The sequence below is a fragment of the Citrus sinensis genome, chromosome 7 (assembly GCF_022201045.2).
Source record: "Citrus sinensis cultivar Valencia sweet orange chromosome 7, DVS_A1.0, whole genome shotgun sequence".
NCBI classification, from domain to species: Eukaryota; Viridiplantae; Streptophyta; class Magnoliopsida; order Sapindales; family Rutaceae; genus Citrus; species Citrus sinensis.
The window spans coordinates 28002841-28028888 of NC_068562.1; the positions used below are offsets into that span (position 1 = coordinate 28002841).

The 26048-nt window shown below is 34.3% G+C and overlaps 3 protein-coding genes, 1 long non-coding RNA gene and 1 other non-coding gene across 6 annotated transcripts; 2 read left to right on the forward strand and 3 right to left on the reverse strand.

Moving 5' to 3' along the window:
- Positions 1-2721: 2721 nt before the first annotated feature.
- Positions 2722-5842, reverse strand: LOC102616813 (UBP1-associated protein 2B-like). Of its 2 annotated transcripts, none has more exons than XM_052444038.1 (2): positions 4480-5842; positions 2722-2926 (listed from the first exon to the last, which is right to left on the reverse strand). In XM_052444038.1, the coding sequence occupies exons 1-2, from the start codon at positions 5739-5741 to the stop codon at positions 2839-2841; spliced, it is 1350 nt and encodes a 449-aa protein (XP_052299998.1). In that variant the 5' UTR covers positions 5742-5842; the 3' UTR covers positions 2722-2838. The 2 variants fall into 2 exon arrangements, with proteins under 2 accessions (XP_052299998.1, XP_006464302.1); XM_006464239.4 differs by lacking the exon at positions 2722-2926 and adding an exon at positions 3323-3503 and having other exon boundaries at positions 4480-5841.
- A 92-nt stretch (positions 5843-5934) lies between these two features.
- TRNAV-CAC (transfer RNA valine (anticodon CAC)) lies at positions 5935-6008 on the forward strand. The gene has a single exon. It is a non-coding gene; the product is annotated as a tRNA-Val (tRNA).
- A 670-nt stretch (positions 6009-6678) lies between these two features.
- On the forward strand, positions 6679-12105 carry LOC102616516 (uncharacterized). Its single transcript, XM_006464238.4, has 7 exons — positions 6679-7060; positions 7727-7812; positions 8277-8423; positions 8542-8650; positions 9921-10044; positions 10951-11221; positions 11781-12105. Exons 1-7 carry the CDS (start codon positions 6937-6939, stop codon positions 11886-11888), a joined length of 969 nt encoding a protein of 322 aa, XP_006464301.1. The 5' UTR covers positions 6679-6936; the 3' UTR covers positions 11889-12105.
- Positions 12106-16298: 4193 nt separating this feature from the next.
- LOC102616222 (demethylepipodophyllotoxin synthase-like) lies at positions 16299-18173 on the reverse strand. The gene is made up of 2 exons (XM_006464237.4): positions 17175-18173; positions 16299-17086 (listed from the first exon to the last, which is right to left on the reverse strand). Exons 1-2 carry the CDS (start codon positions 18117-18119, stop codon positions 16463-16465), a joined length of 1569 nt encoding a protein of 522 aa, XP_006464300.2. The 5' UTR covers positions 18120-18173; the 3' UTR covers positions 16299-16462.
- Positions 18174-21689: 3516 nt separating this feature from the next.
- Positions 21690-25230, reverse strand: LOC107176346 (uncharacterized). The gene is made up of 4 exons (XR_001507695.3): positions 24846-25230; positions 22212-24459; positions 22042-22130; positions 21690-21904 (listed from the first exon to the last, which is right to left on the reverse strand). It is a non-coding gene; the product is annotated as an uncharacterized LOC107176346 (long non-coding RNA).
- Between the last annotated feature and the right edge of the window lie 818 nt (positions 25231-26048).

The following is a 26048-nucleotide window of genomic DNA, read 5'->3' on the forward strand; positions in this document are numbered from 1 at the left end:
TCTCGATAGTCCTACATAGTAGACCTCGAATATAATATATTTGTAGATTGTAATCATTAGAAAAAATAAAAAAGCCCTCGCCGATTCAATAAAAGCTTAAAAGATGAACACGAAAGCATTTTTGTCCGCTTGAAAAGTGGTTTAGTCAATTGAATGCAATTCCATTTTTCCCTAGCTCCAATGGAGTTCAAAACCCTAAGTACAGAACTCTAAAATTACAAAACCCCAATTGATTTCTTAAAATTGAGTGCAGAACCCCGACAAATTTGTATGTGGACTTTAACATAAGGTAACGTATTGATTTCTTAACGTTTACTTTACTTGAATCTCATTGATTTCTTAACGTTTACTTTACTTGAATCTCGCATGATGGCTGTGGTCCATCATCTGTGGCGCATGTGATGGCTATGAGTTGTGAGCAATTGCAATTGTGGATGGAGAACTCAAGGAATGTTGAGATTACAGATTTTGTGGCTGTGAGAGTTTATTCAAATCAGTTCGTTTCGGCTTCAAGAAACAAAACCAACCCAGATCTAGTTCATTCAAAACCAACAGTTCATTTTGTTTTGGTTTTGTTTTTGCCATGACCCAACCCAGACCTAACAATATATTGTCCGCTTTAGACCTTAACAAAGTCCGCACGATTTTATTTCTAAGGCGCCTATACACTCCAAAACGCAACTTGCTAATTAAGGTATAGATCACCCCTTATAAACCCAACATCTCTCCCGTACTTTGCTGATGTAGGATTTGCCTAAGGTGTTATACACACCCCTCTTAGGGACTCGATGTCCTCACTGAGGTTTGCCTCACTATCGCTCAAGAGGACACGCGAAGTTGCTCTAATACAATTTGTCATGACCTAACCCAAAACTAATAAGATATTGTCTGCTGTGGGCATGCCGAAATGAACCGTTTTGAATAAACTCTCACAGCCACAAAATCTACAATCTCAACATTCCTCGAGTTCTCCGGCAACAATTGCCGTCATACGAGCCACAGACGACGAACCACAACCATCACGCGAACCAGCTCAAGATTCAAGTAAAGTAAACGTTAAAAAACTAATATGTTACCTTATGTCAAAACCCACGTACAAATTGAAACTAACTTTGAAGAACTAGTTGGGGTTTTGCAATTTAAAAGTTTTGCACCCAACTTTGAGGAACCAATTAAGGTTTTGCATTTTAAGAGTTTTGTACTTAGGGTTTTGTAACTGGAGTGTTGTTGAAAGGAAATCGAAGGACAAAGAATATGCTCGCACTCAATGTGCTTGAGACGGATTGAAGGAGAACAACGAATGACGTCATGTGCTTTGAAACGGATTGCTCGACACAGTGCTAGCAGCTAAAATTAAAAAGAAAAAGATCAAAACGAAACGACGTCGTTTTTGTGAGATTTTCGAGATTTGACTAGGGGGAAATAACAACAGAAATAGCAACATTGTACTACAAATGGCTACAAGTATAGAACACAAGGCAAGAGAGGAAAGAGACCTGGAAGTGGAACCAACCATTTCGAGACAATAAACATACCAAAATCAATTTTTTTTTAAAAAAATTTAATCTTGAAAATGCAGAAGCAAAGGACATATTTATATAGGGCCACAACGCAGTCCAACTAATATCTAAACACTAAATTTTTTTATAACCCTATTTGCAAAAGACGACAAGATGCAACACATAAACCTATGTGTTTGAAACGGAGAGGTTGTAGCGATCACAGTTGAACAAGACTGCCAGTAGAGAATAAAATGCAAGAGAGGAAAGAAATATGGAACCAACAATTTGAGATCAGCTATTTGAAACACACCAAAATCATCATTTTTATCATGATATTACAAAAGCAAACGACATAATTTGTATACAATTACAGGGCTGTAAAAAAGTCTCACTTAGATTCTGCTGATGAGGAAAGCTATATAAACATATTGAACAAAGAGAACTTGACACAACAGGCACAACTAAGGCTATAAAAATGTAACAATGGTGAAGATTGCATTTGAAACAAAGGGGAAAAAAGTTTAAAGCTTATATGGCTAATTGAATTTGTGGGCAAGCATGTTCATAGTTGACAGTAAGCTGATCGCTATAACCATCACCATAAAAAGAAAACGGTGAATAGTATGATATTATACTAGAACTGATTGAATCTGTGGTAAAAACATAGCTTCATCACAAAATATAACAGGAAAATGTGGAAGATTTATATGATTATTCTTTTTTCAGATCTACCTACCCACATATAACTGGTTTCATTGGGCTTGGATCTTATACATTTTAATTAGGCAAAGAGAAAATATCAGATTCAAGGAAACCATATATAGAACTGCCCAATTAAAATGTTTAAAGTCCATCTATAAACCCATTAGATAACCACAAAATGTGGTTTACATAATTTCATTTGGAAACAACTTTAGTCTCACACTCGACTAAATTGAAAATATTTAAGATATATTACTGAAATATTCAACTCTTAAAATACATCAAGCTTCATAGATTAAAAGGCATAAGACTTTCTTAAAACCAAAAGCTTCAAAACTAAAGTTTTTGGTTGATCCATCCCAAAAGTTTATAATTTCGGATCCAAAAATGCAATTCGAGATCCAACTAAACTAAAAGTTCAAACCATACACATACTTCATCAAAGGATGTTCATGAATAATGAATGACAGTGCATGGCAGCGACTGCGTTAACTAGTTGCTTTGGTATACTAAAGAATTAAGAGATACGTAGGCCTATGGTTTGCTTTTATTTATTGTAAGTGGTTTTTTCCACAAGTACGTCCACAACACTAACAAAATGAACATGAATAAATAATTACAGATAAACAAGTGTTTACAGATGCACTGAAACACAACTATACATCCCTTCAAATGCTTTCACTGAGTGCATATAGAAAGAAAACAAATGGTATGTCCTGAAACTAACTCAATCCAAGAAAAGGGTTAGATGCTAAGAGTATCTCATATCAACTGTATAACATATGTAATAAGGCCTAAGCGTTAATGATGTCAATCAGAAACAAAGTAGTGATGTGTTTCACAAGAAAAGAAAATCAGTCCAGCGTTTCAAAACCATTGACTAATCACAAGCCAGATGGAACAATGACAGCAAATAAATTCATAGTGTGACATTCAAATACTTGACAAGTAAAAATGAAATGTTGAAAATAAATTGAACCATAATGTAAAGAAATTAAAATTTGCTAAATAAAAACCATAAGTTACCAATGTTTAGAAGATAAAATATACGAAAGCTAAGAAACAAGGAGAGGAAAAGGTAAGAGGGGGGAAAAAAAGGGGGTAAAAAGAAGCAGAGATGAAGTAGAAGAAGAAAAATCCACTAAGTTATGGCCTTGCTTTGGCCGAATTCAAAAGTCTGAATCATTTAAAAAGATTACAAACTTCAAAATGTCACTTAGCAATTTAACCAGAACAAAGTACTACATAAAACACTTCCAAAGGTGCATGAATATTGTTCCTCAAGCTCAGCTGTATCATCTGCAAATAGAGCCCACACACGTAATGACAGTAAATATCATAAATGATATTGTCTTCTCAGATAAAATATATTTACCAAAAACTTCCAAAAGTTAAGGCTCGAAAAAGTAAAAAATCAGAGATCAAGACTTGCACACATCATATTGACCCAAAACAGTTAAAAGATCACAACTATTGACCAAAAATCTACCAAACAGAACAAATGAAATTGATTATGCTAACTCAACTACACCAATAAAAGGGTTTTTTCGTTCAAACGAATGATGTGGGCTGAGGAGAAACAATTGCATGAAAGCAACTTCCACAATCAGTGAAATCAATAAGAAAAGATAAGGAGACGGAAGCTACTCTACAAATTGCAAATAATAGGATAGAGTATTAAGAAGTGACAAAAATTAGCATATAATTCCATGTCTTGACAAATCTGCAGAGAAGACTTAACAAAACTAGAAAGAACTCTTGAAGAAACTCACTAGAAGAAAACCAAAAAAAAAAATAATAATAAGACAACAATTTTCTTGGCAATATAAAAACAAGTACCATGGCCAAAGAATGACTGAAGAAAGAAGGAGAGACAACAAATATTGTTGTTTTTACACATATGAAAAATGAAATCAAAAGCTGGGTAAAAATGTGGACTCATTAAGATAAACAGGGGGCAAAATATAAAGAGTAAAAACATCTTAAACTGCAGCAACTCAAAACAGCAATGTACCAAAACCAATTTATAAATAGGTTTATGTATCAATTCCTCTCGAGTAATAAAGAATGACTTAAGAAATCAGAAAATCTAAACATAATAGTACTAAATATCAAAATTTTCAAATCTAAATGAAAACATATTAAAACAAAAGAAAGTATGTGCTAAATCAACAAATATTGTAGAAGCATTAAAAAAAAAAACTAAGCATGCAAAAGATCAAAATTCACAAAAATATAAACAAATAACAAATCAAGCAAAGACAATAAACCATACCACATATATGAAGTATACCCAGGAAATGACCCACCACCAGTCCCCTGAGTCTTACTCTGCGGAGCATTCGGATAAACATGCTGCTGCTGCTGCAACCCCTGAGCAGCACCAGGCCCGAATGATCCAAGCACTGACGAACCAGCCATTGCACCCACATTACTAGCAGGAATTGCACCCTGATGCAATGCACCAGCCACCATTGGATTAATCAACCCAGGATTCACCAAAAACCCTCCATACAACGGATGCATTCCCGGATGCTGCCCGAACAAAGCCAAATTCTGTGCTGCTGCCATAGCAGCAAGCACCTGCTCCTGCTCATTCCCTTGCCCTTGCTGTTGCCCCTGAAGCATTGGCTGTTGCTGCTTCTGAATCATCATCTGTGCTTGATTATTACTGCTACTACTATTACTACTCGTCCTGTTCTTTCCCTCAGCTGCCTTTTGGCATTGCAACTGATGCCCTTCGAACATCTTCTGCGGCTCCTCTAAAGCCTTCCTCGCTCCCTCAACAGTTTTATACACGAAAATTGCAAATCCTCTTGACTTCCCAGTGGTAATATCAAACCCTATCGGTCCGGTTTCAATCTCACCAAATCTCTCAAAAAACCCCCTCAATTTCTCCTTTTCAACATCTCTCGGCACATTGCTCACATAAATCTTCCTCTCCCCCTGTGCCGCCGCCCCCTGCTCCTTCACCCCGGCACCAGTGGGGCCCACTGACGCCAGCTGGCAAGACGCCATTCGGTTATTCACCTTCCTCTGCGGATTCTTCAACGCTTTCACGGCCGCTTTCCTCGTTTTGAACACAATAAAAGCAAACCCTTTTGCCTTTCCGGTCACCTTATCGATCACCAACTTGCACTCCTCGATTTCTCCGGAACCTCCGAACGCCGACAACAAACTCTCCTGCGTCGTGTCCCATCCGAGCCCGTGAACGAATATTTTCCGCTGGGACACGTCCCTGTCGGCCGTTTCGAGAATGTGGTCGTGCAAAAGCGGGATTTTTGTGGCGGCGGCGGTGATGAGGTCGATGAGCTGGTCCTTGGAGTAAGGTTCGAGGAGGCTTGAAATGGATTCTGACTCCGGTTCAGACTCCGATTCGGACGATGAGCTGCAGCTGCTGCTGGTGGCGGCGGCGGCGGCTACGGGAGGCGGTTCGGGTTTTTTGAGGGATTTGGGTTCTTTTTTGAGTATTTTTTTGTTGGGTTTTTGGCTCGTAGTTGCCTGTTTTAGTTTCTTAACTTTGTTGATTTTCGCCATTGCTGAAAACGTTCCTAGGGTTTTGAGGAGAAAACAGAGGGTTCAGCACTTCAGCTGCTCTCGACTTCGAGTTCGGTGAGATTGATAAGGAAGAGGAGAAAACAGAGTGTTGGGTTGTGTTGCTTTTAACGGGTTAGGGACTTTAAAATACAAAATAAAGTGAAAACTAAAAACTTGCCAAACATTAGGCATCGTCTGGGTGGTGTAGTTGGTCATCACGCTAGTCTCACACACTAGAGGTCCCCGGTTCGAACCCGGGCTCAGACAATTTAATTTGATTTATTTTTTCATTTATTAATTTTTTTCCCAAGCCTTGTTAATTGTTAACGTCAAATCTTCAACTACCTTGTATTTTTCCCACGCGCGGAAGCAGAAGTCAATTTCAAGATTGGAGTCATTTACTATTTTATTTCTATGTTATGAAAAATTTTGATTTCTCTTCTTAAATTTGTATCTCTTTACAAGAGCAATAAGACTAGAATTAAAATTAATAGCTCCTTAGCTATTAGATGAAATTATTGTGTGTAAATTCATAATTAGTAAATAGAAATCTAAATATAAATGGGTAGTATCGTAAATGATAATTTAAATATAATTAAAGTTTTTAATTTTTATCTATAATGAGAGTATCATACGTAAATTTTTTTTGACATATAAAATTTAAAATCTAACTCAATTTAAAATTAAAGAAATAAATGTTTTGATTTTGAGGATGTAGATAGTGATTGTCGATGAAAAAAGTATAATTCGAAAAAAAGTATATATAATGTAATAAATTATAAAATGATGACTATTATTTTTTAACCCATTAAAAAGAGTGTTTGAATCTCAGTAAGTGTGAGAGTTCATTTAATTGCCAAAATGTGAAAAACAGATGGGCAGTTATGGAAATTCAATAATTCCACCATCTCGTAGGAACTTTTTGTTTGTTTTGTTGATTAATTTTTTTTTAAAAACAAATCCTGATGCTCTCTTTTGCCACCAGAAAAACCCGTCACTTACGTTGAAAATTTCTCTCCCTCAGAGCGAGAGAGAGAAAGAAAAAAATTCAACAAATTTTCTTCTTTTTTTTTTAAAATCGAAATTGGGGTTTTAAGAAATCTAACTAAATGATTTTTCTGTAAATGTAGTCTTGATCTCTCTCGCTCTATTTTCATTTTTCGAGTCCTTAAAAACAATTAATTATTAAATTTCGATGGGTGACAAATCCGAAGCGTCGCCGCTGATCCCGCCGCCGACAATCACCGAGCCCAGTGAGATCGACCTCGAAGCCGGCCCCGGTGAACAAATTCAGTGCCGTATTTGCCTCGAAACTGACGGTAATTGTAGCGAAATTACTCAATTTTGTAAAACTTTTTTTTAAAATTGTAGCCGACATTTGCTCTGTTTTAGCTTTATTTATGTTTTTGCTTCGTATCAGTGAGTGAATTAGTTGGTTTAATTTTCAAATTCGAGAAAGAATTAGGAGAATTAACTGAAATTAGAAGAAAAATGAAGCAACTTCACAGTGAAGCTTTATGCGAAAATAAAATAAAATATAAGTAGGTTATTTTTTTTCCGTTAAATGCTGGAAAATGTGAGGAAATAATTATAAAAATTTTTTTGTTGGTTTTAGGAATTTATGAAGTGAAGTCAACTATGGGATGATTTTTGGGAGTGCTTCTGTTGGAAAACCACCTGGAAGTGCTTTGCCCTAGTAAAAAAATATATATATATAGTTTTGTGCGTTTCTGACAATGATCAATGATTGCATTTTTAGCTATTTGAGACTGATAAAAGCAACTCTTAAACACACTTAGGTTTTGTAGTTGTGGTGTTTTGTCACAGTCTAGTTCAGAAATGCTTTTCACTGTGATGTTGATGCCAATGTTATCTGGCTGTTATAGAGTGATAAATGATAATCTTGTATGTTCCTTGTTTTTAACTTTGAGTTAAAATACATGTCAATGCTCTCATTTTTATATATTCATGTGCATTTTCTTCAGGTAGGGACTTTATTGCTCCTTGCAAGTGCAAAGGAACATCCAAGTATGTACACCGAGAATGTTTGGATCATTGGCGAGCCGTAAGGGTATTGATGCCATCTCGATTTTCTGGTTTAGAAATCTAGAACCATTCACAGTATGCTCAGTTTATAGTTTCTGTGTGATCTCAGTGATCTTTGCGTAGCTAGCACCTGATTTATTATAGTCTGAAACTGGTTTTATATAAAAGTATACCAAAAAATTTCAATGCTGTAATTTATGGACACTCTAAACTTACTTAATGGGATACAGAACATACTGTATTGTTATACAGCCTTTTGAAATGGTATCTTTTATGTTTCTTAGTTTCTCCTTGCAAACAATCTCCATATGGTAATATCATTTTCGTCCATTTAAGAATTACTACTTTGGCCCTATTTGGATTTTACCCAGTAATTTCTTTTCTGGGAAGACTCTTCTGATCTTTAGCTGCATTGTGGTTCTTGCTTTTATCTGGCATGGTTCTTTTTAGCTGTGTTCTATTTTTATTTAATCATTTTTTTACTTACAGGAAGGGTTTGCATTTGCTCATTGCACAACCTGTAAAGCCCCTTACCATTTGAGAGTTCATGTTGCTGCTGATAGGCGATGGAGAACCTTGAAATTTCGTTTCTTTGTGACTAGAGACATCATATCTATATTTCTGGCTGTCCAGCTTGTAAGTTGTTGGTGCTTTAATCTTACTTGTTTTCTTGCAATTTTTGTTATTTCGTAATGGTAAATATTTTTTTCCCCTAGGATTTTCATTTTCCTGTTTTTTCATTCATTGTGCTTAGGTAATTGCTTCACTGGCATATTTGGTGTATTTAGTTGATACTTATCAGCAGTCCTGGCTGCGTCTGGCATGGGGTTTTGATAGTGAGCTCAGTTTCTACTACATATGTGGTAAAAATCTCAAGAACCTGAAATGATAATGATTATTAAGGCTTTGATATGCTACTTTCGAACAGTGCTGGTCTTCATCTTGTGTGAATTTGCTGTAGGACACTGTTTATTGCAGGTTATTCTTTATTATGTTTGTGGCTACTTGCTTTAGCCAGTTTAACTACATATCTTATGTCTGGTTAGCAGTGTCATGGAATGATTCCTCTTATGTGTTGGGATGAAATCTCTTGCAATGTAATGTAATGTGATGCTGTTATCTGTTATCTGTTATTTTCTGGTATGCTTTTCTTGTAGTGGGGCAGTTCTGAAAGTGAGAGTTAGATTAATAAAGTTTTATGCAGAACTGGCTGAACAACATCATTCACCTTTGCGAGGTTTTAGATTTGTGTAAATTTTTCATTGCTTCGGGTGGAAAAAATGGTGTCATATCTCAACTGTTTTGGAATTTAAATATACTCATTTTGAAAAAAAATTCTTGCATTTCATATTTGCTGACAAGGTTTTGGGTGATAAAGGTTGCCTCTATTTTCTGGTATTTTTGGGTTTCACTAAACCTTTTTAAGTTTTGAAATTCCATTTAACATACTTTATGATGTGCAAATGCTATTTGAAGCTTTCTTAAATTAAAGAATTCCATCTTCTTTTCAAGTATTTTCATTGAATTTGGGTATAATGTACTTGTTTAAATTGATTTTGATGATAAAAATTAAAGTTTTAGACCTATTGCTATGTATTTTATTTAAAGCAAATAGGGAAAAATCACAAATTTTGTTGGGGGCAAATATAAAATTTGGGTTAAATTAAAAAAAATGTTTTTTTAATTAAACTCGGCGACGGCGGCTGCCCCCTTTGGCCACTGTGTGGCTCTGCCACTGATTTTGGTAGCAAAACATTTTCTCAACTGAAGTGTGAGACCTCGTTTCAGTTTTAAAGAGTAAGTTGGCATCTGATTGAGTTATAGGGATAAAAATCTTGACTAGGATTGAGATTTAGATGGTTGAATGACTTTTTGGGAATCTGATACGTGTGTGCACCAAAATGCTGGGATCAGTTTTGTGCCCGCGGCTGGCTGGCAGAAATCTTGATTATCTTTTGCTTTGGGAGAGAGTAACAACAGTATTATATCCATTAGTGGTAATTGGCATGTGCATGCTTCTAAGCATACTTGATGCTTTTAGATTCATGGTTTGACCATTGTTTAAATCTTCTGCCATGATAGTCAAAGCTCTTGATGTCTGTATTTTACATTTCTTTTTTATTTTTGCTGCAGGAGCACTGTTGTTTTTTGCTTTGCTGGGGTTATCTGGATGCTTCATTACCTGTTATGACCGCAGAGTGCGGAATGACTTGGCTCAACCTTGTAGAGAATTATGTCTTTGTTGCTGTCAGCCCGGGTATAACTCTACTCCATTATTTGCTGTCATCTGCACAACTGATGCCCTATAAGACGTTCCTATTTTCTTGTGTCATTGTAGGGATCTGCATATACTAATTTGTTGGTTCTTTTATATAGTCATGTTCATTGTTCATATTCTGCAGAGAATGATTAATAATCATTTGCCCTTTTGTTCTTTTTAGAAAATAGGCGCATAATTGTTTTATAAGTTGTGAATTTGAATTCATTAAGGAATGAACTTCTTTATTCTGAGTTTCTCCTTTGAAATTTTTTGGTTAGACTTTTGCTAGTTGATTCGTATTTTGTGGAAATAGCTGCCTCTCTTATATTTGCATTGTGAGAGCAGGAGAGGGAGGGAGAGAGAAGAAAGATTGATAAGTGTATGCACACACATGCATGTGCAATTACAGTATGTAACAAATTAAGTCTACATTGCCCCATAATCCCATCTTGTGTATTTATGAGATAAATGACCTCATGGTTGTGACTTGTTTAATAAAAAGTTTAATGTTAAAGAAGAAATTGATGAGTGATGCATAAAAAAACAACAGTGTAGTTTTTTTTTTCTGTAAGTTAGGTTCCTATTATTAATGCCTAGGTTCCTATTATTAATGTCATGAGAAAGTGTGCCAACTGCTGGGGCAAGAGGCAATATGGGTTGATAAAATAGTGTAAAATATGGGGATAGATTTCCTTTATGCGTATGAAGAGTGTATGCTAGAGTTAATTATTGGTAGAAAGAACTTACAATCACTTGTATTTTTTTTTTCCCCTATATTTCAAATATATAAACTAATTGAGTAGTTCTTACAATTGGAAAAGTATCTGATAGGTTGTGTGATTATCAGGAGAAAGCTAATTGGTGATGAACTTGATGTTTACTTTTCATATGTTATGCATGCAGAATATGTGCAGACTGCCATTTGCCTGGAACGCTTTGTATGTGGACTGACTGTACCACATGCTTTGAGAGTTGTGCGAGTACAGCAAGTGAATGTGGTTGCCTGAGCGGTGCTGGTGAAGCAGGGCTACCGCTGCTATTCATAATGGCTTTGATTGTGCTGGGATTGTTTACTGTGATTGGAATATTCTACAGTGTTTTGGTGGCTACAATGGTTGGACAGCGGATTTGGCAGCGGCATTATCACATACTTGCAAAACGAATGCTAACAAAAGTAAGTTGGGTGATAATGATGCTACTTTTTTCCTCTTTATGCGATGTTATAAAAAGATTGCCTCATTGTGGTGCATTAACTTTCTAGCTTCAACTGAACCGCTGAAAATAGATTTGTTTCAAGCAACTGGAAAATTATAAAAAAAATAGTATCACTTCTTTAATCTTTTTTTTTTTGGACGAATGATGGTTTAATTAATAGACCAATGGATGGGGCAATAAAATTTCATTTGTTTTGAAGGGGAAAAAAAAAATGTCGCGTCAAGTGAAGCAGGTGTTCTTTGTCCTGACAAGTGTGCTTATAAGTTCTGAGGTTTTATCTTTTACATTGACTTCACTTCTTTTTGGCATCCAAACTTCCATTAATTCTCTTTAGCCAAAAAATAAAATAAAGTATGTTTTGAGTTGTTTTGACTAGCCTTTTGATTGGCTTGCGTTATTGATGCTTTGAAATATCATCTAAAGATGTAGCTTATGTACTCTTAAATTTAATTTTGCAGTCATTGTGTATTGTAGTTTATTTGATTTTCTTGTGAATCTGCTCTGATGTGTTATGCCAGGAGTATGTTGTTGAGGATGTTGATGGCGAGATGACAGGATCTGATTGGTCTCCGGCACCTCTCCCACCTGAGCATGTTCAGCAGCTGAAATCGCTAGGTCTCCTATAATTTGAAGGATTCATAGTCTTGGTTTCCAAGACTAATATACTGCAAAGACGGACTGACTGTCGATTTTGGTAGGTCAGTCTTTACTATGTTGCTTTCGATTCATGTAGATCTCAAAAACGAGTCTTATACAGTTTCCAGATGAAAATCTGAGGCGCTGTCTACGCTGTTCGGATACATTTACGAATATGTGAATGGTTACCTGTGAAAATTTCCTTTACTTTGCTTTGTCGCCCACGCTACTGTAATTTTCTGCTTGCTTATCCATAGTTGCAAGAAAACCAGGAGCGACAATTGATATTTCTGATGGTATCTCGTATGCATGGCCTTCGCGTGAAAGATCGCCCCTATTGATTAAACCTCACACAAACGCAGGTTTAATTGTTGTAAGTAAGTTCATGTTTCCACATATTGTACATAGCTTTTGCGTGAAAGATTGCCATCGCTGATTAAATTGTGCAAGTTGCTTTAATGTCATAATTGGGACCTATGGGTTTTCTTATATTTGATCTATTTATCATTTATTGAATGAATTGAGCCAACCATGCATAAACAGAACATATAGTATGTATACCAAACCAAAAATGATTTGCCGGATAGTCAATTCCACGATTCTTGACCCATGCAATTAGAACATCCACACATCGCCATCGGAGCTGATGAAACCAACTCCAGCACGAGCTATCCAAATGGCACCACCGCCTTTTTATTTGTGTTAAAAACAAAATTTGTAAGCAGCATGCGTGGCTGTGGCTAATTCAATGTGTCAAGCAAATTACCATAAACAATTTAACCAGTATGAGAAGTAGACTTGCTGTCAACATTTTAATAGAATTGGTCTTGAGTTGCAGTTGAAGATTTTTTTTTTTTTAAATCATTTACTAATATGCTGATAAATAAATGAAAAAGTCGGAGCAAAACTTGAAGTCTAGCTAATCGTTCAATGTCAACCAAGATTTGTCTAGATGGAGGAGATATTTATAATATTATTTTGGGGGACTTGTGGGTCATGTGATGTCTAACAATCAAGAGACGCGTGCCCATCTTTGATCAAATTTACTATTGTTCTTACCACGACAGTGGTTTTATAAATATGTTGTCAATTACAAAATTGCCACCAGTTTTTGTTTCATTGGATTTGATGGTTTTCGGTCGATGGTTTTATCACCGACCGTCACCACCCTGCCGATGTTCGGTATAAAGTAAAAACTAATGTGCGCACTCAGTTATTTTTCACACTACTTTCTAATAAATGTTGAAGGATATGTAATAATATAAAATAATTATTTATTTGAAATCAGAAAATTTTTTAAATAAATAATTTTCATACTTCTCATTTTCGGAGAAGATACATATAGAGGAAGTTTTGAAAACTTTAGAAAAGCTTAAGTTTAGAATTGATAATCAATTTTCTGAGGTCATAGATAAAACAAAGTACGGGTGGCTTTCAGCTTATGGATTCAAGCGTGATGAGATTGACGCAACACACCATTTTGGTGTACACCTTACGAAAGTGGAGAAAATAAACTAGTTGCATTATTTGTAATAATAATACGATAATAAATTTGAAAAATAACTACTTAATTTTGATCAGAATTCTCTTCTGATTTAATCTTCTCCTTAATAAATATACATGCGGTGATTGATAGTTAATAAAATTAAGAAAATTAAAAAATAAAATCTTATCCATACACTATCATTTAAAAATATATGACACAAGATCTTTAAAAATTTATGAGAACTCATATTTCCCTTCTCGAATATCCCAAAATCAATTATTAGCCTTTGTTTTTAATTATTTTATTTAAGACAGTTCGAGTCTTTTTCAGTGGGTGTGAAAGCATATTTCTTTTTCGAGTATTTCAACTTCTAATTGATCGACGCAACTTCTAAAAATAATAATAATATAAATAAGGAAGCCGATCATGGTTTGCTCGTTTCAAGTTTTCAACTACCCCATGTTAACTATTTTTACAATTTAAGAAAAAAAAACAAAAAAAAAATTGAAAAAACAGAACATGGGATGCGCATTTCCAAAGTCGATAGAAACCAAAACAGCCCCCTACTAACCCATGTTCTAAAACAAACAACACACGTCGAATTAAAAAAAATTAAAAAAAATGATTTTTAAAAATCACAGGATTACCTGTCCGTCTTATCCATTCATGCGACCGACAAATCCCTTGTATAAAAAGTTTCGAATGCTCAATTGATCAACAAAAATTACCAAAAATAAAAAAAGTTAATTGATTTCAAAAGAGACATGGCTGATATTGCTATGCTGGTTGCTGAAGAATATGAGAGGAGGGTCAATAATTTAAGGAAACTGGCTGCTGAAAGAGAGATGACTATCAAGCAAAATAACAATGCTGCTCCTGCTACTGCTACTGCTGCTGCTACTACTGCTGATGTTGTTAATGTTTCGATCGTGGCTGATGGGATCAAGATCAGAAAATTTGTCAAGTGGGTATTGGAGCCTAAGAGCCAGATTACACTTGCTGCCTTTGATGGTTTCTTTTCGGCTTGAAGAAATTAATTTTTTAAAAAAATTACTCGGTGATTAATTGTGCTTGTAGATGAAACCTAATTACGCATGAGTTTTCTGTCTTACTTTCTCTGTTTTTTGTTTTTCCCCACTGTACATAATGATCTTGATCATGCTATAAGAAAATGTCAAGTTTCTCTGTTTGAGTTTCTGAAATCTCAGGCTTTTCTGTTCAAGAGGTTGATTACTTGATGGGGATATATATATATATTTTTCCCGGGGGGGGGGGGGGGGGGCAAGTTAACATGATGTTTGCTAGTATTACTGATGCAAAATTCGTAGCAGGAGAAATTTTTATCGATTGTCTTTGATTACGCTCCAAGTCCATAAAAATAAAAATTCTGTGGAACTGAATCACGTCCATAAATAAATTTGCCCAAATTTTACCCCTTCAGAATGTATAGGATTATCAAAAAGGCATCAATATTATGGGTGTGATTGGACTGTGAATTGTGCGATAAATACTTGGGAAAGCTAACAAAACTTAAAAATCCCTTTATATTTTTCCAGAATTCGCCTTTTATTACTGCTTGTCATAAAGATTCTGCCAACTGCAATTGATTTTGGACTTGCCAATTAATGTCCTAGCACAATATGGTAATCAACTCGTGTGTATACTAGAAGAGCTCTACAGAATTTATAAATCGAACTGAAAGCCCGAACCTGCTGAAACCTTAAAATTACTGGATATGTGTAATATTTCCTACTGCCTAATCTTTCCTGCAGCTGAAATTAGCTATGGCCAATAAAAGAATTTTCATCTACCATATAGCCACAGCCCACTAGCCTGGACACTGATGTCTCTGAATTCTGGTTCTCTAATAAATGTGCAGTCCGGTAGCTTACACCTTGAGGGCTAGTGAGCTGATCTGCATGTTACTACGTACACGAGGATTTGTTTTAGTTTAATTAAGGGTAAAAATTTATTTAGTTCCTATATTTTAAGATTAGTGTCTATTTAATCTCTGTATTTTTTAAAATATCTCGAAACATCCCTGCCGTTAAAGTATTAATACCCCTACCGTTACTTTTTATTAGTTTTTGACTTACTTTTACAATATTATCATTTTATAATAATTTTTTTGTTTGGACATTAATAAAAAGAAAATAATTAAATTACCAATTTAATCCTAAAAATTAAAGTAAATTTATATTAATTTTTAATTATAAAAAATTAAATTGTTAAAAATTATATGCAAACCACCAAGTGTGCAAATGCCAAATGGTGCTTACAAAAAAATTAATATAATTTTTTTAATTTTCTAGGGTTAAATTATTAATTTAATTATTTTTTTTATTAATGTCCAAACAAAAAAAATATTATAAAAGGGTAATATTGTAAAAGTAAGTCAAAAATTAATAAAAAGTAACGGTAGAGGTATCGATACTTTAACAGCAGGGATGTTTCGAGACATTTTTAAAAATATAGGGATTAAATAAACACTAATCTTAAAATATAGGGACTAAATGAGCTTTTACCTTTTAATTAATTGCTTGATCTGCATCACTCAAGTTCACTTGATAAATTGAAGTACGTCAATTTACGAAGAGGGCTGGTAAGCTGAAATTTTTATCACTGTAAAAAAAATTAATGAGAAACTAATTAACTATGAATAGTTGCATTGATAAACTTTTAGTTTAATTAATTACCTTGAGGGATAAAAAGCTGGGGACTAAATTGTTTTTACAAACATTAATCTAATTTTATGTTTGGTGCAAACAAAATGAGTTAGGATAGCATATCCTGCCCTGCATCTTTTTTTTTTTTAAATCTGGACCCGCGCTTTAATAAGATAAATATAAAACTTTTTTCCCATAAAGATGGAGACCTTAACTACAAATTATAACTTAGCATAATGTTCTATAAATATATAAATAAACACACATCTAATCGCTTCTTATTGATAGCACAACAACTTATATTCTGGGAAAAAAAAAAAAAAACTAAACCCTCAGGGTAATAGACATTATCACATCTAATCACTTCTTATTGGTGATACAAAAACATACATTCAGTATTACAAAAGCCAAATTAATCATATAAAGAAGCAGAAAGGCGTGGAGTAAGAAGCACTTCAAGTGGAGTAGCTTTAGCATAGGTCAAGGATTTTGCCTCTTCCATGTCAACTGGTGCATCTGATGGGGTTGCAAAATCAAACCCATGTAGTAATGAAGCAAGTATTAGTGGCATAACTTGAAAGGCAAATGAAATTCCAGGACACATTCTTCTACCACTGCCAAATGGTATAAATTCAAAATTCTGTCCCTTCAGATCAACGTCCTTGTATTTTTTAAGAAATCTTTCTGGCAGAAATTTACAAGGCTCCTCCCAAACTCCCGGATCACGCTGAACCTTCCAAGCATTAACAATAAGTTGTGTGCCTGCAGGGACATGATAACCTCTGATGGTGCAGTCTTCGATAGACTCGTGAGGTACTAAAAGTGGCCCAGCGGGGTACAAACGCAGTGTCTCCTTGAGGATGACCTGCAAATAAGCTAAATTTTTCATGTCTGATTCATTCACTTGTCTATTTGTACCAACTTGAGCGTCTAGTTCATTTTGAGCCTTCTTTAGAACATCGCGGTTGTTGAGAAGTAGGGCGATAGCCCATGTCAATGTTACTGCGGTAGTGTCTGAAGCTGCTAAGATTAGAGACTGCAAAAGTAGGAGTCAGATCGATTATGCATATAAAATAGCTCTTTGCCAATTGACATGTTATCAACAATTTTTTTCAGGACAATACCAGGCATATAGCTTTAATAACAGTGTCAGTGTCATCGCCATCAGGAAGCTGCTTTGCTTTGTCATCAAACAAGGACAGCATCACATACATAAAGTCTTCATCTCCCTTAACCTCGCTAGAACCTCTTTTGCTCTTATGCTCATCCAACCATCCTTGGAAAACGAGGTCAAATTCTTTAGCTGTCTTCTTCATTAATTTCTCGTATCCGCCGATATCCAGCCATCTCAGAAACGGTAAAGCGTCAGACACCACAAACTTACCACACAAGTCAAAAAAGTTGGTCGCATGCTCTTGAAAATCAGAACTGTCTTGTGAAGTGTAACGTTTTCCTGCAATTATTCTCATGATAATATCAAGTACAATGCCCTCAATCCAGTGCTTCATCTCCACTGAAACCTTATGTGAACTGCTCCTTTTGCAATTCTCGAATAACCCTTTGATGGAAGCCTTCACTTCAGACTCTCGTACATGTTTCAGCTTCTGAAGTTGATTGTTTGATAAAAGCTCAATGGTGGCCATCTTACGAGACTCTCGCCAGTAGTTGCCGTATGGGCTGGCACCAATGACCAAAAAATTGTACCCTAAGAGATCCATGGCCATTGATCTGGGGCGACTTGCAAAGGCTTTGTCGTTGGTGGTGAAACATTCTTTAGCAATTTCCCAATTGCTGACCACTAAAGCTCGTTTCAAGCCCATTTTCATAGTGAATATTGGACCGTATTTATCAGCCACGTCGCCCAAAAGTCTATGAGTTGGCTCTTGCCCTCCGAAGAGATGTAAATGGCCAATCAAAGGCCATGCTCCCGCAGCTACTGGTGCTTGATGAGGAGCTTGTGTCTTTTTTGTTCGCCCATTTAGTGAAATCAAGAGTAAAAGTGAGAGAAATATTACAAAACCTGAAATTATTGCAAGAACAGTTGATTCTAGTGTAAGAAGAATGGCCATTTCTAATTGCTTTTTGCTGGCTCTGGGACTCTGATCTGAATGAAGAGGTTACTTCAAATCAATGTCTGGTACATAGATATAATTTAAGAGCATGTAGCGTAAGGTCTGCAGTCAAAGTTTCGTCTAGTCAATGATTATAAGATAATTACAAAATTGGTAATATACCCTTAAACACTTATTTTAATAAAATTTTATATAACTAAAGTACTTATAAAGTAATTGTACTATTAAGGACAAGCTTATAAATCAAACAAAATATTTACAAATAATTCCCATACCTAGGAAGAGACTCGTCTAAGATATAACAAAATTCAAACACTTTTACTTTTCCAGTCAGTTTGTTGCTTTGTGAAACCAAGGGAAGCTTCTAAAGTCATAGAAAATGCCGGTTTACTACTTTGACCCATGGCTAACATAAAATTTCGATGACCAAGTCATTTTATTTTTCATTTTCCTATCCAATTTCATGACTCAGGAACCAAAGTCTTGCATTTTTGTTTTTTTTCTGTTAGGTTATAAATGTGAATTATGAAGGATAATTTTTGCTCATTCTTTGACTGAATGACTATCAAACGTTACCCTATTGTTAACCATTGAAACAATGATGATAAATTAATATTGAGAAAAATAATTAATTTCAAATTGAGTTGGTTGGCATTTCTTTCTATTGATGATGAGATGAAGAAATATAGTCTTTCTTAATTGATATCAAAATATTTTAGAGTAAATTATTATTACTATTATTAATTTAAAAAATAAAATTAAAGGAATATTGGGTAGGAATCTTGAACTAGATCTTATCATTCATGTACAAGTACCTAGGGGTAGGCACCATAAGGTTCGGTTCTTAAGAATAGAACTTAAATCAAATCGAATTTTTGAATTGTACCGAAATACACTAAAACTTCTATATAGTCATATTGTTGGGAATTGAGAAATTTATTCCTATAAAAATGTTATAATTCAATAGATGTATAGTACAAAAATTATTGTCTTTGCTTAATTATCCCTAATGCAAGTGATATAGAGGTAAATAATGTCATGTATTAATAAATTAATAAGTGAGTCAAATTTAATATATATACATTAATAAATTAATTATTTTATTGACCAATTATTAAGTGTGTATGCTGACCAATTACTAAGTGTCTATGTTAACCAATTAATATATACCCGCAAGTTGAAAAATGTAGTTGTAACTTTAAAGAACAAATCATTGTCACAAGCAACTTTAGAAAGATATTTTGTTCCATCTTAATTATTTAATGTAACATGGCATATATTTTTGAAATATTATTATTATGTAGAGGTAAGTTTATTAAGACGGAACTTACAAAGAATATAACTTATTACAATGTGGAGTTTATTTTTAATTATAACTGGTCGCAAATTGGAATCACAATTTTTTATTACTATGAACAAGCTATTCTTATATAGAATATTTCTATTGGAGGTTCTACTGTATTATGAAATTAAATTTAATTTAATTCAGTTCAGTTCGGTTCGAACATTATAGTTACAGCAATTTTATTTTTATTTTCACTTAATTTTATTAGATTTTACAATTTTCATCTGATTTTACTAGATTTTATAATTTCCACCTGAATTAACTAGCAACTGTACATTGAATGACTACCTAGGCTTCGTTTTAATTTTTTTTCCTCCCAATCAATTAAATTGTTAATTACATCCAACTATCAAACCAAGTAACCAACCATGCACGTCAAATTAATCAGAGAATAACTAATTGCTATTATAAAATACAAAGCACGTCTTTAGAACAGTGAAAAGAAAAGTCTAAACCTAACAATTTTGGATAAGTGTTAGTAAAGAAAGCAACTTCATAAATACATATCTAAGCACCCAGCAATCGAAAAGTAAGAGTCAGGAAGAGCACTTTGAATTTATTGCAAGGTGATTCCAAATTTCCAATCTCACGCATCCAGCACGTGCCAGAAGAGACAGATAATTTTCAAAATTACTATGCCTGACCCTGACAGCTCGAACCGCGAGTGAGTGACGAGCGGCAGCTGGCGAAGATGTGATGAAGAAATATGGCCTCTCTTAAATTGATATGTAAATATTTTGGAGTAAATTATTATTACTGTAATTGATTTAAAAAAATAAAATTAAAGGAATATTATTGGATATGAATCTTGAACCGGGCCTTATCATATCCACGTATCTACCTCCGGTCTTGGGTCCATTCATCAAAATTCTAGATTCGCTCCAACTCCATTTTAAGGCCTATCTAGTATCTAATAAATCCAGTCCATTTAATTAAATTTGGATTATGTGTCTCCCTACACAAAAACCGAAAGCTCTATTAAAATTAAAACCGTTAACGCAAATGCTAACAGACGTTAACTCTGAAACTAGTCACCTAATTATAGGGTTGGTAATTTGTTGGTTTGGGCTGGGCTTTCTCAAAGCCTAGGCCCAGCCCATAGAATTGATACTTGGTCCAAGCCCTGGAAAGCCCATTCAATTTGAGCGGATCTGGGCAGGGCTTGGGCCTTCCATAATTTTGTTAAATAAATTTTTAATTAAACTATAAGTTAACGAAAACACTTAAATTAAGATGATTATTATTATTAAACAAAAAAATATTAATTGCTCCCTTGAATGGACTTGGCCGGTCACCTCTAAGCAAATATTTGTATTTCTTTTTCTCTTCTTTTTATTATTTATTATTGTAAATTAAAATTATTTATATTTTAGATATTAACTACGTTTATGTATTGTAATTTATGCAGAAGCTCAAGACTCATGTTTATTAAAAAGGATGTTAATTCAAAATGGAATGAGGGATTCAACTCTTTCAATGAAAAAGAATATTTTATTTTTTTTAAAATTTTTTAATTTATAAATTAAAGCCCGGCCTTTTTGCAAAAGCCCTTAACCAGGGCTAGAGTTGGCAAAACTTTGGGTATCACAATGATCGGACTCGACCCGGATGCAATATATGTCTGGGCCGGGTTGTGCCGGACTTTAATTCGGGTACCCAGATTTTATATTTTTTAATATTATATGTGTATATTTTTTATTTTTTAGTAATTTTATAAATTTTAAATTTATTTTAATAAAATTTGACATGAAAATATGAACTTTAAGTGTTTAAAACTTTATATATGTATAATAAATGAGTCAAATAAATATAAATATTTAAAATAATATATATTTTATAATATTTTTTTAATAAAATTTGAGTTCTTGGTTTATCAAGTGATGCTTAAGACCGGCCCGGCTTCATACCTGACCTAAAATGCCCGGGTGCGGTCAAGGTCCGGACCGGACGGGTATTATTTCCACCCCTAACAAGTAGGGGTGGGCACTATTAGGTTTGGTTCGGTTCAGGCCTCGAACTGAATCAAACTGAAACCAAATGGTTCATGAATTTTTGAACCAAATTATAAAACTGAACTGATTTGGTTCAGTTCGGTAATTTGGTTTGGTTTCAACCTATATATTCATTATTTAATAAAATGATATAATGGTAATACACTATTAAAACAACAATAAATCAATAATCCTTAGTCTATTAAATCCACAAATAATAAACATAAAAAATCTAACAATAGTAGATTAACATAATAAAATCCAAAAAAAAATCTAGAAATCCACACAATAAATAACATAACAAAATTAACAATAGTAAATTAACATCATAAAATCCAACAATAATTTAAAAATCCAATACATATTACAAAAGAAACTTCAAACTTCCATGGCCAACAAAGCACTCTTTCTATCGCCACCTCTTCATCTTTCCACATCCACAATGCCTATATTATATCTCCAAGTCAAAATAAATCATTAACCAAGCACCAACAATTAAATAGAATAAATTAAAATATATGCTATGACATATATAAATATAATCACATTTACTAACTAGCAAAAAAAAAATTAACTTCATTACCTATTATTCTTCATATTAAACCAAAGTCTCAATGACTCAATGTAGAACACCAAAACCAAAATGGTCCGCAGTTGTTGATTTACGAAACTCTAAATAAACAAAAGTTAAAACAAATTAAAATTGTCCAAAACTACTAAAAATAAACTTAAATTTAAATTGACACAACGTACCTTCTGAAAGTTGGTCCATGAACTCATTTTCTTGAACTAACTGATTAAGATTTGTTGTCGCATCCAAGAAAAGAGATGATCGCAACCAATTTTGTGTCAATATTAATGCTTCAACCATGTCCGGAGTTAATGAGCTTCTATATTGATCTAGTATGCTACCTCCGGTACTAAAGGCGGACTCCGATGCAACAGTAGACACTGGAACAACGATGACATCTCCTGCTATATTTGCCAAGATCGGATAATTCGAACTATTCACCCTCCACCATAACAAAATATCAAATTTAGCTCCCAAATTATTTTTTGGTGCAATTTTTTCAGTCTTCTCCATCAAGTATAGCTCCAATTCATTTAATAATTCCGCATTATCTTCACTAACAGTAACTTTCTTACTAAATTAGGAGAAAAGGGTCCTCGATCGCAACATCATCAATATCATCCAACTCTCAAGAAGTCAAACCACAACCACTCCCAAAATGTTGGCTCGCACTTGCACTTTTGCTTGCACTTGCACTTCCAACTCCACTGGGTTTAGAGTACCGTGCACTATAAGACTCAAAAAGTTTAACAAACAAGTCTTTTACCATTTCTTTCATCTCACTACATTTGCCACTATCCTGGCCATACAATTCCTCGAAGCAATGTGTTGCGAATTTCATTTTGCCTCGTGGATCAAGTACACAAGCAACAATTAACATCTTGTTTATCTTGATTGTGCCCTCCCAATACTTGTCAAATTTGTCCTTCATTTTAGTTGCCATGGCACTCAAATCAGAATCATTGCTCTTACACAAGGATTTCAAAGTAGATTCAATTTGACATATCAAATTGTAGCAAAGATTTAATGTCAACTAAAAAAAAATAAAAATTGCTATTAGATATTAAAGCCAAAGAATAATTAATTTGACAAACTAAATTCTAGCAAAAATTTGATATTACCTTCAAAGAGGAAGAAAATTGCAAAGTAGCATCATAAAAAGTCTTCAAAAATTTACAAATGCGGCGAGCACTTTCCCAATCACTATTTAATGGTGGTCCTATCCTTTTTTTTTCCCCATTTTCTTTCTCACGGAAATATGCATCATAAAACTTATATTCATTTGCCATTCGATCAAATGCTGACTTAAACTTCAATGCCGTACTCAACATATAAGTGGAATTCCACCTTGTAGGACAATCTAAAATCACACTTCCCTTGCAATTAATCTTCTCTTGATTCACACAAATTTGAAATGCTTGCATCCTTGCAGTGGAAGATCTCACGTACTTCATGGCATTACGAACACTAACTATACTCGCATCCATTTCTTTCAACCCTTCATTAACTATCAAATTCAAAATGTGTGCACAACAACAGACATGCATATAATCCCCATTCAACACTAAAGAATCATCTCTCCACGTGCTCAATCTATCCTTTAAATACCTAACGGCACCCTCATTTGCACTTACATTGTCTACAGTTACTGCAAAGACTGGCTCTATACCCCAATCAATCAAACATTTTTTTAAGTTTCTTGCCAATCGTCTCTGATGTATGATCATTAACGATATTAAAACTAATAATTCTTCTATGTAAGCTCCAATCTGTGTCAATAAAGTGAGTTGTGAAGACCATATAGCTAGCTGTTATAATAAAAATCCAAATATCGATGGTCAAAGACACTCTTTGCTTATTCCCGACCAATAAGCTCTTTAACTTAGTCTTCTCTTCCACAAACAAATCAAGAGTATCCCTAGTAATAGTTCTCTGTGATGGAAGAATATACCTAGGAGCAATCACACTGCAAAAATGCTTAAATCCTGGATTCTCTACAACAGAAAATGGAAATTCATAAAAAACAATCATTTTTACAGTTGCGCGTCTACAAGCATCCTAACTAAACCCCCTTGCCAAAAGATCTTCACTACCAACATCTTTAGTTAAAACTGTTTGATCCTTCTCGAAGCTCTTATATTTATCGCACCTATCTTGATAGTGAGTCTTTAAAGTGCTAGTCTCGTGCCCTATACGAAATTCTACACCACAATGGTTACATGTGCACTTTTTTGCATCACTTGGCAATATAGTGAAATGTTGCCACACCTCGGATCTTGGCAACATTGCTTTTCTGGGTATTGAAGCTCTTTTTCTCTTTGTTCCACTACTATTGGATAATGTTAACGAATCATTTTCAACTTCAGTTTCACGGTCAGATTCATTGCTTCAGGATTCAATATTGTCTTGGACCTTTGAAGAAGCAACCATCTGAAAATATTGCAAACAATAGTCAACTACGGAAGGTCAACCCCATTTAACTTTTACGAATTAATTTATTCTATAATTCTATCACTTAACTAATTGTAACATTGTAAACCATAAATTAATTTGACTAAATCAGTGGACATTACTAACTAATTTTTAATAATAATTCAATTATATCACTAGGTATTACTACAAATTTTTATTACTAATTCGATTAAATTAGTGGCTGTTTCTACAAGCTATTAACTATTAAGCTAATCCATTACATATTATTAAGGGCCCAAGATAGTTTGACAAATTACAATACAATTATTGATAGCAGTTCGGTTCGGTCATGATATTAGAGCAAAGATTAAAACAAATTAGAAGTAATTGGCTGTCTCACGCACCTTGAGTCCTTGACAGCAGTTTGGCAAGACCAGCGACGGTGATGGCGTGAGGAAGGTGTGGCTGACGGTGAACAAGAGTGAGAGATGGTGCCGAGTCTGCTGACTGAAGCTCAATGGACTGAAAGTTGCAGCGTGTGGCACAAGCACGATGGATGAATCCGTGACAGGCTGACGACGATGATGATGAGTCTAATGACGGTGGGGATGATGAGCGGTGGCTGATTACTCGTGTGTAGTGGCCGGCAAAGAGAAAAAGAGTTTCAGATGGTGGGTGGTTAATTGCTTATGTGGCTGTGTGATTTAATTTGAAATAGTGAAATGTGTGTTTTAGTTAGCTTAGGTTTTCACTTTTCACTTTCCTTTTTTTTTTAATTTTAATTTCAATTCTTTTACTGAACCATTTGGTTCAGCAAATTAAAAACCAAATGGTTCAGAAAATTTGAACCATTTACTTTTATAACATGAACTGAACCGAACCAAATTACTATAATATAGTTCGGTTTGGTTCAGTTCGGTTCGAACCAAATGCCCACCCGTACTAACAAGGGGCATTCAGAGTGGGCTTATTTTTGGGCTCATTTCCATGATGCGGGCCGAGCCTCAAGCCTGTGGGCTTAGTCTGACCCGGACTTTTTTGCCAACCCTACCTAATTAAATCTCCACTTTCTTCTTTATTCGATTTTAGGGGGGGGGGGGACACCCATCTTTCTTCTTCATTCAAATAAACTCTCATAATCTATAACCCATGTAAATTTATTTTCTTTGTTTTTTTTTTCGTTCAATTCCCTCTTTTCTCATTTTGTATTTGATTTCAGTACTCAGACAATTATAAAAAAAATTAGATTAAATATGAGAATAATAGATATTAGTTCCATGTAAATAAAGTTATTTATTTATTGAAAGTTGTAGTCTTGATTTTCTTTGACTTTCTCTTCTTTTATCATTTTAGTTCTCAAAAGTATGTATTAAAGGTGTTTTGTTGTTAATAACTTATAATCTAGATAAATTATATTAGATGGCCAGAAAAATCTCATAATGAGAAACGAAACTAGAAGAGAATCAAAATTCCAAACGATGAAAAAAAAAACTAATTACTTTTGACACTCCTCTAAATCTCCTTAAACCCCTCTTTAAACGAAATTACCTAAATAACTAAAGATAAACTAGTTCTTTGTTTTAATCAAAATTCAATTAAATGCTAAA